The following is a 14,904-nucleotide window of genomic DNA, read 5'->3' on the forward strand; positions in this document are numbered from 1 at the left end:
TCACCAGTTCTGTATTTTAGTTTGAGATTTAGAATGATGAAATCAAGTTAGAAATCTTAATCTTTTGTTGCCAGTTAATAGCCAACAGAGCCTATTCTTCAGAACCTGGTAATTTATCGAAATTATATCGTTATTTACAAATTTGGCATGTCAACTTAACTATATTGTGTTGTTCTATTCTCACTGACCATTAGATTTAAATTTGATCTTCTTGTCCTTTACATTGTTACAAAATTAAGCATCTATTCTGATGAACAGCTTTGCACAAATTGTGTGTTCTATTCTAATGAACAGCTTTTCCTGTGTTTCTATTTTGATGAAGAGCTTTACTTTGGAATGCTAATCCTTTGGATGAACTATTGTATTATGAGTTTTTAGAAACAATGTAATTTATGTAAAATAGAAGAACTTACACCCATATCTAAATCAGCAGGCGTAATTTTCTTGATGCATCTGGTCAAAGAAGCCAGATAAATGATCAAGGCTTATTTTTTTGGTTTTAACATCCTGATTAATGTGTTCTATTGATTGATAATAATTGCTAAATATCATATAGTGTTTTTCTACGTAGGTTTTGTCTGTTTGTCCCTGTTATTTAATAAGAAATTAAGAAGCCTTATTTGCATATGTGCACTGCTGTTATTATTCTTGTTGGGATACTTACAATGTCGAAGATATATCCAATGCGGGGAAAAGTAAACAATGAACACGATTCCCTCGCATGCTATAAAGACACGAGGAGAAAACCAAGAGAATCTAAATTAGAAGGAATGGAAAACATGAGGCAGCGAGAAATGTTGCAGTTTAGGACTCCCCAGCACCCAAGTTCAGGCACCAACAACTGGGGTGGTGCTTCACCGATGTTAGCTAGAGATGTACCCAAGGAGTCCCTGGAGCAAAGGTACATCAATCTTAACTATATCCGGACACGTGATGAGATCTTTCCGGTCCTTGATCATGATTTTTTTAAAAGTTTGACTGAGAAAGAATCACAGTGTCCTCCCACACCTAGTCGCCGCAGGGGAATCTTGTTCAGGTTCATGTTTAGGCAGAAACTCAAAAGCGCGCAGCTCGGTTCCCCTAAGAAGAAAAAGAGATGGTTTGCCAAAATGGATCACAAAACAAGGTGGCCTCAAGGCTGGTGTTGATCTGTTCAACAAGTTTCTCTCTTTTAAGTTGCGGCATTCGTCATGACAAGTCTGGCATCACTGCTGTGCTGGTGTGAGTTTGATAATGAAGAGAGATCAGGGGCAACTTATTCAATATGCAATGCAGTCGCAAACATCACTTGTGATGAGATATATATTCATTCTATTCTATTATATATATATATATATATATACAGAGTATACACTAATTGCAGATATATACACCTGAAAAATGTATGATCTAGGGGCTTGTTTAAATTATCAATAAGCATGTCTGAGTTGTAAATGCAACAATGTTTAGGTTCACTGGTTTAATTATAAAATAATTAAGTAGTGGTAAATTGTTTTAATACACATCATCCTGATAAAAGGACTTATTCTTGTGACATTCCTTCTGTAACTTGAAAGTAACATGATCACATTTGATACTCAAGTCATCAAAATTGATTTAATGATCTAATCAAACACAGAAACACAATGACTTTTGCTATCACACTCTTCTGTTGCATTCCTCTTGTAAGCCAATCTTTCATAACATGCCCTTTGACTAAATGACCATTGACCATACATACATACATACATACCATTGACCGCAATCCATTGGATGCCATAATTGATGTGGCATTCCTTTGGTGGCTAGAGTGTAGATTGGGTTGATCACCTGAGTGACATGATAGCTGATCGGTCGTCTCATGTATATAATACAAAAATTGAAGTATATAAAATACAAAAAAGGTTAGATATATTCAATAAAAAAACATATAATTTTATTTTTTATTTTGGAACATCAAAGGTATACATACATACGAAAACAAAATTTTCGTTACATACCGTTTATAAACATTAATTTCATTTCAAATTGAATATAAATTCTAGATTTGAAAATTCAGAATCTCAATTTCAAATCTTTTGTTTATAAATTCAAGAAATTGATTTTCAAAACTTTTTTTTTGGATTTTTCTAAAACTTGAAATAATATTTTTTTTTTGGAAAATTGAAATATTAATTTTAAATATAAATTTCAGGAAAAATTGTCGAAATACAATTCTTTAAAACAAATCCCCGAAAAATTTCCCGGTGAAAAAGTTAACGAGAAACGATTCCACGATATTATTTCATTTATAAAATTCTTTTGAAAAAAATTTCAACCGGAAAAAGTTTTAGCGAGAAATTTTTCTGAAAAAAAAATTTCCGAAAAAAGTTGAAATTTTATTGAGAAAAAAATTTGTGAGAAAAAAATCCCCAGAAAATTTTCTCGAGAAAAATTCCCAAGAAAAAATTATCGGGATAAAAATTCTCGAGAAACTTTTCCCGAGAAAAAATTCTTGGGAAAAATTTTCCGAGAAATTTTTCTGGAAAAAAATTCCTAGAAAAAATTTTCACTTCCCGAAAAAAAGTTATTGTGAAAAAATTCACAAGAAAATTTTTTTAGGAAAATTTTGGTGAAATTTTTTTATGGAAAAGATTTTCCGAGAAAAAATTCAAGCAAAAAAATTTCCGAGAAAAAATGTTCAAAATTTATCTAAAAAAATTATTAAAAAAAATAAGTCATTTGAAATGACATGTAATTTACCAGTATTTCAAATTCTAATTTTTAAACTTATTCTTTAATTGTGTTGGATTTGAACAAATTCCAAAATCATATTCTTGGTACTTATCAAACAATTAATCAATTTTAGGATTTTAAATGAATAGCCTGTATTCAGACAGGTTATTAGGTATTTTGTAAACTGAATTATAATAGAATATATAACAAATATGAACTATCGCATAAAACTAAGCATAAGAAGATCAAATACATACGGTCAGAATATATTTATAAAAATAGATCACATATCAAATTATTTGAAGATTAACAATCGCTAACCAAAAGAGATTAGAAGACCTACTTAAAATTAAATCTTAGCAAAAGGATTAAAAGTAAGCTATTTTAACAGGTTGGCGATCTTGGAGTTTCATGGGTTAATAATTGTAAAGAGGGGCTGCGCCAACATACAACATCTGTGATTTTAATAAAATAAATAGTAATTTATGTCCAGAAGAAAGAAAGTAGCAGTGCTAATAATCACAATTGTTTTGATGTAATATAATTTTTTTTTGTTTTTCAAAAACAAAAAGGGATTGTAATAATATTATTTTGGTTGTGAGTTTTAATCTTATCTCACACTTTATATTATTTAGATTCTGTTAACTTCGGGATTTATTATATTTCTACTGTTATTATATTAGGTTATTGGTTTTGTGAGTTCTCGTTCCTAACCCCCAGAATTGAGAGCGTCACATTTACACTCTAGGTGTTACGGAATGATATATCTCTCAGATAATCTAGCAGCTCTCCAGGATAATTGTTCATCCTCTGAGAGAGTATTTTTGTAATAATTTTTATCTAATTAATATAAAAACTGTTGATTCTGTTGAAATTTTATCAAATTGTTTGCATAAATTGTATTCACCTCCTCTACAGTTGTATTACGTTCCTAACATTATGTATCAATCATTAACGTTGGAATTTGTTAGAAACTATCTGGTGGCTCTAATTACATATGTTTTGAGAATACGATACATTTCTCATGCTCGTTTTTATAAATCATAAAAAATCCAGTAATAAGTTAATTCAAATAAAATAAGAAACCTAATTCGGGATTTATTATACGCCATTTGTTTTGGGTCTTATATTATTATAATAAATGAACCGTCTTTGAACTTGGTTTACATTCAAATTCAATCAAATACCGTTCTAGAGACCAAAAATTTTATAGTTAGTTATCACGTCTATTATTGAACCTTAATTTCGAATTAAATTTTAATTGATACCGGACTATAACTTTTGTGTCATATATATATATATATCTAGTAGTTATCTATCATAAATTATGTAATTTCCGCCTTTTAATATTTGGTTGTTAAAGGTTTGTAGAGATTTCAACTGCTACTACTAACTGGTAAAATGCGACTCGGATTTGATGCATCATAAACTATTGAGTTAGGATAAGACAAATATATAATACTTACTCGAATTTAATTTATATACGATTTATAATACTCGAGACTAGATTATATTCGAATAAAACTGTTATGGATCAAAATTAAGTTATAATAATTGCTGTGCTTACTACTAGGGTTCGTGAGTTTCGAGACTCAATTTAATTGCTCTTGTGTCTCGTGACTCGATATGTGTTAACAAGATGCCTACGTATCTTGCTGATTGCCAATGATCAAGTCAAAAAAACGTAGTTCTGATTGGTGGGGGTGAGACCCCTTATATAGGTGTTGAGAGTCCTTGAATTGGACTAGACTTAGGGAACTTGGTGGACAAGTCTCTAAATTAGAATGGATTTTGAAGTTCTAAGAGGCAGCAAACTAAATTTGTCCCTATTTTTCTTTTAATATATAGAAGGAGGATACAATTATTTAGTTTTTGACCAATCGATAAATAATATTTTTACAGCTAATTTTCGATTTTTACATATGGGTGGGATGCTTAAAATTTAAAAATAAAAAATAATAAATGCATCTGGTTGAAGATTAAAGATTAGAGTGGATCGGGTTCCGGTTCCGGTTCCGGTTCAACCCAGTTTAAACTGTAAACTTGTCTCTCCATCCATAATTCTAGTCTCTAGATCGATTTTTATAATTATAATTATAGTTATTGTTATTTTGTTAGTAAAGTAACCGAGCTGTTTCCAGATCTGATTCGTCTCTACCAGTAAGTTCTCTCTATTTTTGCATTCATATGTTCCACTGTGATTACTTTACCAATTGTTCATAATTGTTACATATACAGATTTTTATGTTTTCATTTATCGATTGAATTAATTTGATTGCTTTTAGTTGTATATTACTGTGTTCCTATTTTTGAATTATTTTAGGGCGTGATTGCAATTAGTCGGAGGGCTTGGGATATCTGTGAATTGCCAGATTTGAGTGTTGGGTTTAAGTTGAATGTTAATTTATCAGACTGAATTGCCTGTTTCTACGTTATCCAAAGAATTGTTCGATGTGCTCAGAGGTGCTTTATTTAAGATGGTTGTCGTTTTTGTTGGGGGATTTGGAGAAAAATTGAGGCGCAAACAGTTACTGCTATGTACTGAATTATGTGATCTAAATATTGATTTTAAGGGAAAGATCGTAGAAATCACCGTCGTAACAACTAAATCATCATCACAGCAAAAGTAAATAGAATTATATTTTCTTTATTATTTATTGTTGTTTGAGTACTCTTCATTATTACAAAATAAAATTGGGTTCGATGCTAACACTACTTTTTGATGTAAATACAATTAGCTCGGAAGGAATCTAGGATAAAATCTCCGTGAATGAGTACAAACTCTTTCCGCCTGAAGATTAAATCCGTGATTGCAAAGACGATTAATGTATCTTTTACGGATTATGGAGTCTTACCTTTTTAATTAGCTTATACCTGTCCGATGAACAAATCATTTGTTAATTTTTTTTTTTGATATACAAATAACATCTTTATTGGCCCTCCTTTATTTCATCTTTGCGTGACAACAACCTCCTTTTCTGAAGATCCTTTTTCTTTATTATTTTTTTACTATATAATAGCTAGATAAGGCTAGAGTCCTAAACTATTTATTAGTAGATAAGGCTAGGTTCCTGAACCACTTATACTAACAGGGATGTAAGACCAATTAAACCTCCTACTCTTACATGTATAGGCTAGGAAGCATGGATGCGCAACCCGGGATACCGCGTATCCCTGTATTTCTTGGCTGGGATTTGGTTTTTGGTCAACTCTAAAGAATGGAGACTGATAAAATACATACACGTTTTATGTTGTAATTGATCTGTTTGTAATCGTCTAATAAAACTGTGTATGCTGTATATGCATTTGTATATGTGTTTCTGATTTCGTATGAACTGACTATATATGTCTGTATGAGCTGTAAACTCTTTTTCTTTGGATTGGTCGAATCTCTGTCCCGCACTGTGCACCTGCACCCCCCCCCCCCCAAAAAAAAAAAACCACCCACAATTATGCCTCTTAGAGTATAGGATATTATTTAGCTTCATTTCCTCTCACGATTTAGTAAAAAACATCTTCAATTGATTGGTATGAGATTGTGGAAAAATTAAGGGGTTTTCCCTGGATTTCTGTCTCTTGCTTTGAAGAATTAAAGATCATTTCTTGTTATTAACTTACGATTTATGAATGAAAATATGAAGTATTTCACATATACCAATCTTATCATGAATTTAGATATATATAAATATTTAATTTATTATTTTATTTGCTGAGTCCCGTATCAAAGACTCTTCGATGATTGGTGAATCCCCGTGTCCGTGTGTGGCGAATTCGTAGGTTCAATTCCTACTGGATGCACCGTATCCGAGTCCGTGCTTCTTAGCTTGGAGAAATCTATATGAATAAGCATTTCTTAGGGAGCAAAGGATCAGAGCTGAGTCATCTGATTATGTGACCATGGTAATGGATGTAGTCACCCACTGTTCGTCTAGGGGCTCCTAATCTTTAAAAGGACATGCATAGTACATACACAGCTAATGCATATCTTTTTCGAGTAGATCATGTTTCTAAGTGTCATTAGCTGGTGCCCGAATAATTAATTTAATTATTACTCTGATTATATTGTGAATCCATTTTGAACAATGGTGGACTTGTTGTGTTTAAAACTGTAGTATGCAAGCTGTAACTAACCTTCGTAGCATTATAAACCAAAATTTATCATATGTTATGAGGTTTCTTGTCATGAATATTCCTGATATTGTTTCACCCACTGCTTGTTTGGATGCAGAAATGTATAATAATATCGGGAACCAGCCTGGGGTTTCAAGACCACCCCAAAATACTATGCAAAGTCCGTTTGGTGATGCATTCTATGGTGCTGGCTCTGGACTAATCAGAGGTGGATTGGGTGCTTACGGAGAGAAAATTTTAGGATCCAGTTCAGAATATGTGCAAAGCAATGTAAGTAGTGTTCTGTAGTTTTTTCTGTTAAGAAGTGGGCAAAGTTTGTACTTGCTATCCACCAGGTCAAGTGTACTAGGTAGCACCGTTTTTATAGGCAAGTGTGATTAGTTGATAACCGATAAGTATGGCATCTAAGATTATTAATTCTATTAACTTTGGTGTTATGTTAATGATCTAGTTCTGTTCCCTTTTTCCTCCGATTGGTCCCACAATTGTTGCTTTTCCATTTATTTTACTTTCCTACTCTTTCATGCACATTTTGTTTCCATGTCTCGATAAACCTTCAATTTTATCGTGTTATGTAAGAATTTTATGTCATCTTCTAATCAGTGATGTAGTGTAATTTACTAGTAAGCAAGTATCCATTATCAAGAAGGAAGTAGTATGAAGTATGACCTGCACATTCAAGTATTTATTTTATTTGCATTGTTCTAAACTTTTCATGCATGTGTATAATAATTATGGGGAATGAGAGAACCTTCACGGAAAAAGTAACCTCATCTTGTAATTGTTGGAACTTTCTGGGATAAATTTTAAGAATTTTCATTTTTTCGCACCTGATTATTGTTATTTATTAATGATCAACAGATAAGTAGGTATTTTTCTGATCCCCAATACTATTTCCAAGTAAATGATCATTATGTGAGGAACAAGTTGAAGGTTGTCCTTTTTCCTTTCCTGCACAGGGTAAGGCTGCTGCTATAATTTTTTTCTATCTCCTTGTAATTTTTTGCCTCAATTTTTTTTTTTATCTTTTTCCTTTTGTTACTCCAGGGTCACTGGACAAGGATTACTGAACCAGTTGGGGGTAGGTTGTCATATAAGCCCCCAATCTATGATATAAATGCTCCAGATCTGTATATTCCGTTGATGGCATTTGGTACCTATATTATTCTTGCTGGCTTCTCATTGGGTCTTAATGGCAAGTAAGTTTCAGAATGAACAAGTTTCTGTATATCCAATATGACCAATCTGTATATCCTTTCTGACTTGTGGCCATGTGGGATTCACTTACCAGACTCCTCTGTTCTGAAAATAAACTTCTACCTAAATTTTAAAAGCTTGCTGTTGTACTTGTCTGCATATCTGTTTCCTATGAACCTAATATTGTAAAAAATAACATGAATTTTACACTTAAATGGTCAGGTTTAGCCCAGAAGCTCTGAACTGGTTGTTCGCCAAGGGATTAGTGGGTTGGTTTTTGCAAGTTTCACTGCTCAAAATGTCGTTGTTTTCATTAGGTAGTGGGGAGGCACCTTTACTGGATATTGTGGCGTATGCCGGGTATACCTTTACAGGTATATGTTTGGCTGTTCTTGGGAAGATAATTTGGAGCTACTCGTACTACTTTTTGATGCCATGGACATGTTTATGCATGGGAACTTTCTTAGTGAAGACAATGAAGAGAGTTCTGTTTGCAGAGGTGAGGACATACGATTCAAGCAGGCATCACTACCTCTTGCTCTTCATTGCTTTAGCTCAGTTCCCCCTCTTTATATGGCTAGGAAATGTGAGTCTAAATTGGTTGTTCTAAACTTTAGTTAGCAACATTTGGGTGTATATTGACTTTCACAAAAATGTTAGATCTAATTATTAGTTAGTTTATATGAGAAGTTGCATAGTTTCTTTCGTATAGTATGTTTTTGGTGGTTCTGGAATTACAATTCCAGCGCAAAGTGGACTTATGTCATATCTGTAACCACTGTACATTTGTGCTGGAAATGTAAATTTGGCTTGTAACATAGTTTGTTTCTTTGCTGGTTGAGGTTATTTGAAGTTTGTGCTGTAGCAAATATATTTGCAAGGTGATGGAGGCTCTTTAAAAGGAACCATGTTATTTTCTTTTTCTTCATATGACCCCACAATCTACATGAACTAAACATGAAAATCCAATAATCATAATACTGTGCAGTACACGATTTTCTTGTGTCATCTTTATCAATGTGTCTTCGTGTGCTTATCGATGTGTCTGTTGTGTGCGTGCGCTGTGTATTACCCAGCCAAATTTGAGAGATAAATCTTCCTACCATATCTTTTTTTTAAAGGAAAAAAAATTAAACTATATAATTGATTTTATATAAACTTGACGTGGACATTTTGTGTTATAAAATTTTGTTTACGCCACCCCCCTATCCTTAATTTTGATAGGTAGGGAAAATTCAGTGAATTACTTTTAAATGAATAAGTAGTTGGAGTATGGAGTATATGTTATGTAAATATGTTCTGATTTTAAAAAATTGTAAAACATATCATAAGTTATGTAGTATTTTAATTAGTTTTATTTAAGAACCAACATAGGTAATTGTTATTCAGGGGTCATTTGATAACCCATGAACCACATTAGTTCAACTTGTTTGTTTGATGTTTTTCTTTTCTGAACCATACCATTTTGATCCAAATTTAGCTGAACAACACTGCCAAAATTTTCTAGCTGAAGGGTTTATATCATTGTATTGTATGAGTGAGTAACCGCTGCCAAAATTTTCTAGCTGAAGGGTTCATATTATTGTATGAGTGAGTAACAGCTATAATGCTGTCATGTGTTACCTATATTTACCTGCTAAACTCTATTATTATTATAATTATTATTATAATTCTTTAAGGCACTTTTTTATTAATTTATTTGAAATAGTTGTTTGTTTATTGTACCCATTGATACTTAGCTCATCTCGCTAATATGTATGAAAATAATATATAAACTTATTTCTCAATAATAAAGTGACATGTGTGTATATATTTATTTATCATTAATCAATGGTAAAATATAATTTAACAAATATTAAAAAATTACAAAAAATTATATTTTTTGTCGATAAATAAATTTACTGCACTTATAATCAGATAATAATTAGTTCTTATAGCCATAAAAGTATTAATGCTATAAATTATATATATGGCATGTTTAGAAAAAAAATTAAATACTATTTAATCATTGAGAAAATTTATTTATCAAATGATCCCGGTCATTCATCACTCAGAATTTATCAATCATTGAGAAATTTGATATATTCAGAATTATTCAGATTTAGTCTTATTAACAAGGCTAATTAGTTTCATTTAGCAAATAAAATTGACACAGTGACATTTTGTAACCTTTTTTGGAAATTAATATGGTACCCTCGGCATTTCCCCTTATTTAATTATGTTCTCTTACTAATTGTTCATGTTTTAAAAGAAATCAGGAAGACTTGAAAAAAAAAATCATGTAGATGTATATAAAAATGCATTAGCCTTGTGTTTGCGAGCCAACTATTGGTACGAAGTTGTGAAATTATAGTGGCATAACAAATTAGTATACAAATTAATGAAAATTACAGATAAAAAAGAGATTTATTTTTATGTTACTGTCCTGACAACTCAGCTTGCAGCATTTTGACAAATAATTGGTTATGCAGTCTGAAGGTCATAGCTTATAATGAGAAAGGGTTGATGAACCATCCAATGGTTTTGTCTGGTAAAAATTAGCGTATTCGAGTGGGAATACTTGGTTGTATATACATGGATTAGTGTGAGATATTAGCTCCTCTATCGGCCCGAATGGTTTCTGAATGTTCTGAGCACTAGGATACAGAAAACATGCAGCTGATACCCTGGTTTGATCAGAACTAGCCTGCACCCTATGTTCCACACTTTTGAACTTGTCATTGGTGATAACCTGCCAAACAGGATCAATTACTAAAATTTTATTGGTTATTCCGTTCTGTTTCAATTTCAAGTTAAATTTCATGTGATTCAAAATTACCTGCATGAGATCACCAATGTGGGCAATGAGAGCTCCAGGAATTGGGGCCGCATCAACCCAGTGATTCTGATGAAGGAATTGGAGGCCACCAATGGTGTCTTGGAGTATTATAGTGAGGAAGGTTGGGTCTGAATGCTGTGGAGCGCCTACAGCTAGATGAGGCTCAGGGCAAGGTGGGTAATATAACCATGTCATGTATTCGCTTTTTATGCATTCTAGGCGTCCCAGGTAATCACTGCTTAGTCCTAGTGCCTCTGATAGCAATTCCGATAAGTTCTCCCTTATCTTGATGATGGATTTCACGTAATCTACCATTTCCTTTCTGCATAGTATACGATTAGACAAGGTATCAAAATTCTGTGTTAACTTAATTTTACATAAATTTAAACTAACCTGCAAACTGAAGGTATTTTTTCAGAATCCAGTTTATCATCTAAAAAAGCACAAGCCATGGCATCCCTCCAGGGGCCAGGACGAGATTCATGGACTAATCCATTGGTAGTGTAGAACCGAACCTCCTGACTACTGTCATCCGAAAACAAGCCTGCCTTAGCCTCGTTTGGCTGTTCATGCAACTTTCTTATGGCTTCTAATGTCGCATCAATAACGCTAGCTTCCATGCCATGATTAATTAATTGAAAGCATCCCCACGTTTCACAAGCCTCTCGAATTTTACCAACAATCTCATCTCTCCGTGCCTCACCCCCCTCGAGGTCTATCACCGGGACTTGTAAACCGTCACCAGAATCACCGGAATATTTCGGCAACTTATCTTGATCAGGATGCACAAATATTCTAGGAATCTTTACAACACCCGAATCCACGAGTCCTTTGACGCCAGCTTTAGTTTCTTCAAACTCCTCCATCTCCTTGCACCAAGCTTGATGCCCCTCAGCTACCATGATACCTGCCATAGAAAGGTTAGAATTCTTTTTTGCTCTTTAAGCCTTATCTGTTATGATTAAAACTTCGAAAAGTAGACTACATTATATAATGATTACGTCTACGTCTCCGGCGTTGACATAGAGCAAACTAATCAAATGACAAGCTGTAACGACAGTTACATCTCAAGTTAAATATTAAAACGTGATTAGTTAACCACCATTATAAAAACTGAAAATCGAAAAACCGCCGGAGGGTATATATATGTTAATATGTTCATACGTTATGCATGACCTGCAACTTCGAAAAACGTAGATTAATTATAAGTACAGATGTTCAGTTGTTTTCTGTAGTATTACAGAAAACATAGATGACAGCGGAGCTAAACTTAATATACTTGTTCTTAATAATATATACCATACTGTTGCATTAAGCAATCCAGCAAGAACCGCTTTACTTGCAAATGATCAGCATTCATCCGCTGACTAAAATGAATGGACATTATTGTTTTATTCTCGTTTACTCTGTAGCTGGTATATGTGTGTATCCTTGTGGGGGGTCTAAATATATTACACATTAGCTTTACAATCCTTCATGGTGTCAAAGCATTTAAGGCCAATTTTATAACTGTATCTTACAAACTTTGCAAATCTATTCACTTGGGAAAATCACTAGAGTTAACGAATACGCAAAGAACATCCGTGGGTGAGACTTCACGTCCATTCACAACCCTAACTGCATCTAAACAGTTTCATACATTATTGAAACTTGTGAAATGTATATGTCTATAGTTACAGAGAATTAATCCAGAGAGAGTGAGAGAGAGATTGAGAGAGATTAAGAAAAAGAGAAATCATTATTCAACTAAGTGGTCAACTTTGAGTTTGTTACATCATCAGTGGTATATAATAGATCCTAACAAACATTTACTACTAACTTAAAGCTGTGTTTGTATAGAATGGAATTGCCTTTATGAAAGGTAAAGTCAATATATTACTACATGCTCTATATAACAAACGAGTCAACCGGTACATTTCAAGTATCCAAGGACTCTCACACCAGTCTTAAGATGTTCTTCACGAGGAGCATGTAAAAACGAACTTAATAATTGTACTGAGGAGGATATATTAGGTCAAGTTGTAGTCAAATACAATAATATGCCAACCCAAGTTCTATAAACTGAAGGTTCATACATCAGTGTACCTGATTGTTCATTATCATGCAGCTTAAGATGTGAAGCAAGAGGAACAGAAATAGGTTTACATTCAACTAAACCAGCAGAATAAAGCAGATGTAAAATAAATTTTGCTGGGTGTACAAGGACATGAAGTCTGATGCTGAATACCCAATTCAAACAAAAAAAGAGTGAAAATGATGATTAATGAATTCACTACCATTATCAGTCCTTATTTTATGAATATCAGTATCACAATGAGTCTTAACAAGTGCTCAAGTATGAGGTTGTTACATCAATATATAATAGATCCTAACTAACTTTTACTATAACTAACATAAAATAAAATTGTATTTGTATAGAATGGAATTGCCTTTATGAAGGTAAAGTCAACTTATTACTAATTGCTCTATTTAACAAACAAGCCTCTCCTGATATGGCATCAGGCATATGCTCATTAGTCATATATAACAAAAACATAAAATTTTTGCATCCTTTGGTGTCTATAGTATGTGGAAAGCATGATTCTTGAAGACAAATGTGGTTTTCTTTTTGGTAGAAAGATTTGAGTCCCATGGCTTAGTTTCACCTCTTTTTAAGTATTTTGTTATGACAGAAACAAAATGAGTTGCGTTAAAAAAGATATTGTCTGATTAAGGAGTCAAACTTTTTCATTCAGCTTATATGGAAACAGCTTCCGAGTAAAGGCTCGAAATCTGTTGCATCTCGATCATTGAGGGAAGCAGGGGAGCCTCATGCTTAGGTTACATTGCTCTGTTGAATGCAGGAGCGTTCCTCTGATGCTTTCGTGTCTCATTGGCTGCTTATGTGCAAGAGCGTTGTCTCTTGCAAGAATCACATATCTTGTTGCCTTATTTCTTGCGATAAATCTGTCAACATCTTGTACCAATGCTATTTACGTGCAAAACCCGCTGCCTAAACACCTTATGGACGACTTTTGACCCTAAATCAGATTTCCAATGCCAATTACCTTGGCTATCTTCTGCTTGAATTGTTTACGAATAAAAGCCCATTCTCTGACCGCTCTCATCATGCAATTTCGATGAGAAGTAGGTTCATTATGCTGGCCCATGTGCAAACATTTGATTTTTTCAACCCATATAGTGTGTGCAGTAACAGAAATAAAGCTTGCTTAACTGATCACATGCATCATTAGATTTCATTCTTTCAAGGATAGTTGCATCGCATAGCCAATTTTGACCCTGATACCACTTGTTGAGCTGCAAGCATGCCCGTCTAGTCAGATCTTTGATCGTGGTTTCACGCCCAAGAGTTTCCCACATCCTACCACCACAGCCTGTTATCCCAAGACAACTTCAGAACCTTTGACTCTGATCCACTTGTTGGGCAAGTCTCGACTCAAAGCATTTACAATCGAGTACACCATTTTGTAGAAAACCCAAGAAGATGGGGAAAAAATCAAGCCATACCCTTATTTTGGAAGTGACAAGCCTGCAGTTTTTACTTTAAGTGGTTCAGATGAAACAAGGTGGTGTATGAGAAATTTTGTCAGCCGATGAGCACATTCCGAATCCGGCCTTGAGCCATTTCATTGACAAAGTTTCCATTTTGGTTACTTAATATGATATCAAGGCTGCTTTAAAGGTTAGACTATTCACCGCCCACAACATTCTCATATGTGCAGTTCAATTTTAGGTGGTGACTCTCAGTTTTAACATCAAACCACTTAAAGTAAGCATTGGGCATAGTTAATCGTCAATTTAAGGGGTAATACTGACCACTGTGATTCCTAACCATTCAACATGGTCCATGTTGCTGTAGTTCAGGGAATTTCCTTGTGGTCACAGCTGAAACGCCTTCCTGCACAGATGTTCTGGTTAATACAGTTTGTCTATTTGTTTGTAAGGCGTTCAGTAAAGATCCAAGTGTATACTATTTTCTGCCAGAGTTTAGTAGCATAGCATATCCTTCCAACTATGGAAGGAAGGATATGCAATGCTAAGGGGACACTGAATTACTGAAACTA

The 14,904-nt window shown here is 33.6% G+C and overlaps 2 protein-coding genes across 3 annotated transcripts; one reads left to right on the forward strand and one right to left on the reverse strand.

Moving 5' to 3' along the window:
- The first annotated feature begins 4,695 nt into the window (after nucleotides 1-4,695).
- Nucleotides 4,696-8,840, forward strand: LOC141697833 (uncharacterized). Of its 2 annotated transcripts, none has more exons than XM_074502387.1 (5): nucleotides 4,696-4,854; nucleotides 6,923-7,095; nucleotides 7,687-7,785; nucleotides 7,873-8,024; nucleotides 8,245-8,840. In XM_074502387.1, exons 2-5 carry the CDS (start codon nucleotides 6,925-6,927, stop codon nucleotides 8,630-8,632), a joined length of 810 nt encoding a protein of 269 aa, XP_074358488.1. In that variant the 5' UTR covers nucleotides 4,696-4,854; nucleotides 6,923-6,924; the 3' UTR covers nucleotides 8,633-8,840. The 2 variants fall into 2 exon arrangements, with proteins under 2 accessions (XP_074358488.1, XP_074358489.1); XM_074502388.1 differs by lacking the exon at nucleotides 4,696-4,854 and adding an exon at nucleotides 6,198-6,594.
- Nucleotides 8,841-10,333: 1,493 nt separating this feature from the next.
- LOC141697981 (1-aminocyclopropane-1-carboxylate oxidase homolog 6-like) lies at nucleotides 10,334-11,861 on the reverse strand. Its single transcript, XM_074502569.1, has 3 exons — nucleotides 11,234-11,861; nucleotides 10,841-11,162; nucleotides 10,334-10,753 (listed from the first exon to the last, which is right to left on the reverse strand). Exons 1-3 carry the CDS (start codon nucleotides 11,752-11,754, stop codon nucleotides 10,502-10,504), a joined length of 1,095 nt encoding a protein of 364 aa, XP_074358670.1. The 5' UTR covers nucleotides 11,755-11,861; the 3' UTR covers nucleotides 10,334-10,501.
- Nucleotides 11,862-14,904: the final 3,043 nt, after the last annotated feature.

The sequence above is a fragment of the Apium graveolens genome, chromosome 11 (assembly GCF_009905375.1).
Source record: "Apium graveolens cultivar Ventura chromosome 11, ASM990537v1, whole genome shotgun sequence".
Lineage (NCBI taxonomy): Eukaryota > Viridiplantae > Streptophyta > Magnoliopsida > Apiales > Apiaceae > Apium > Apium graveolens.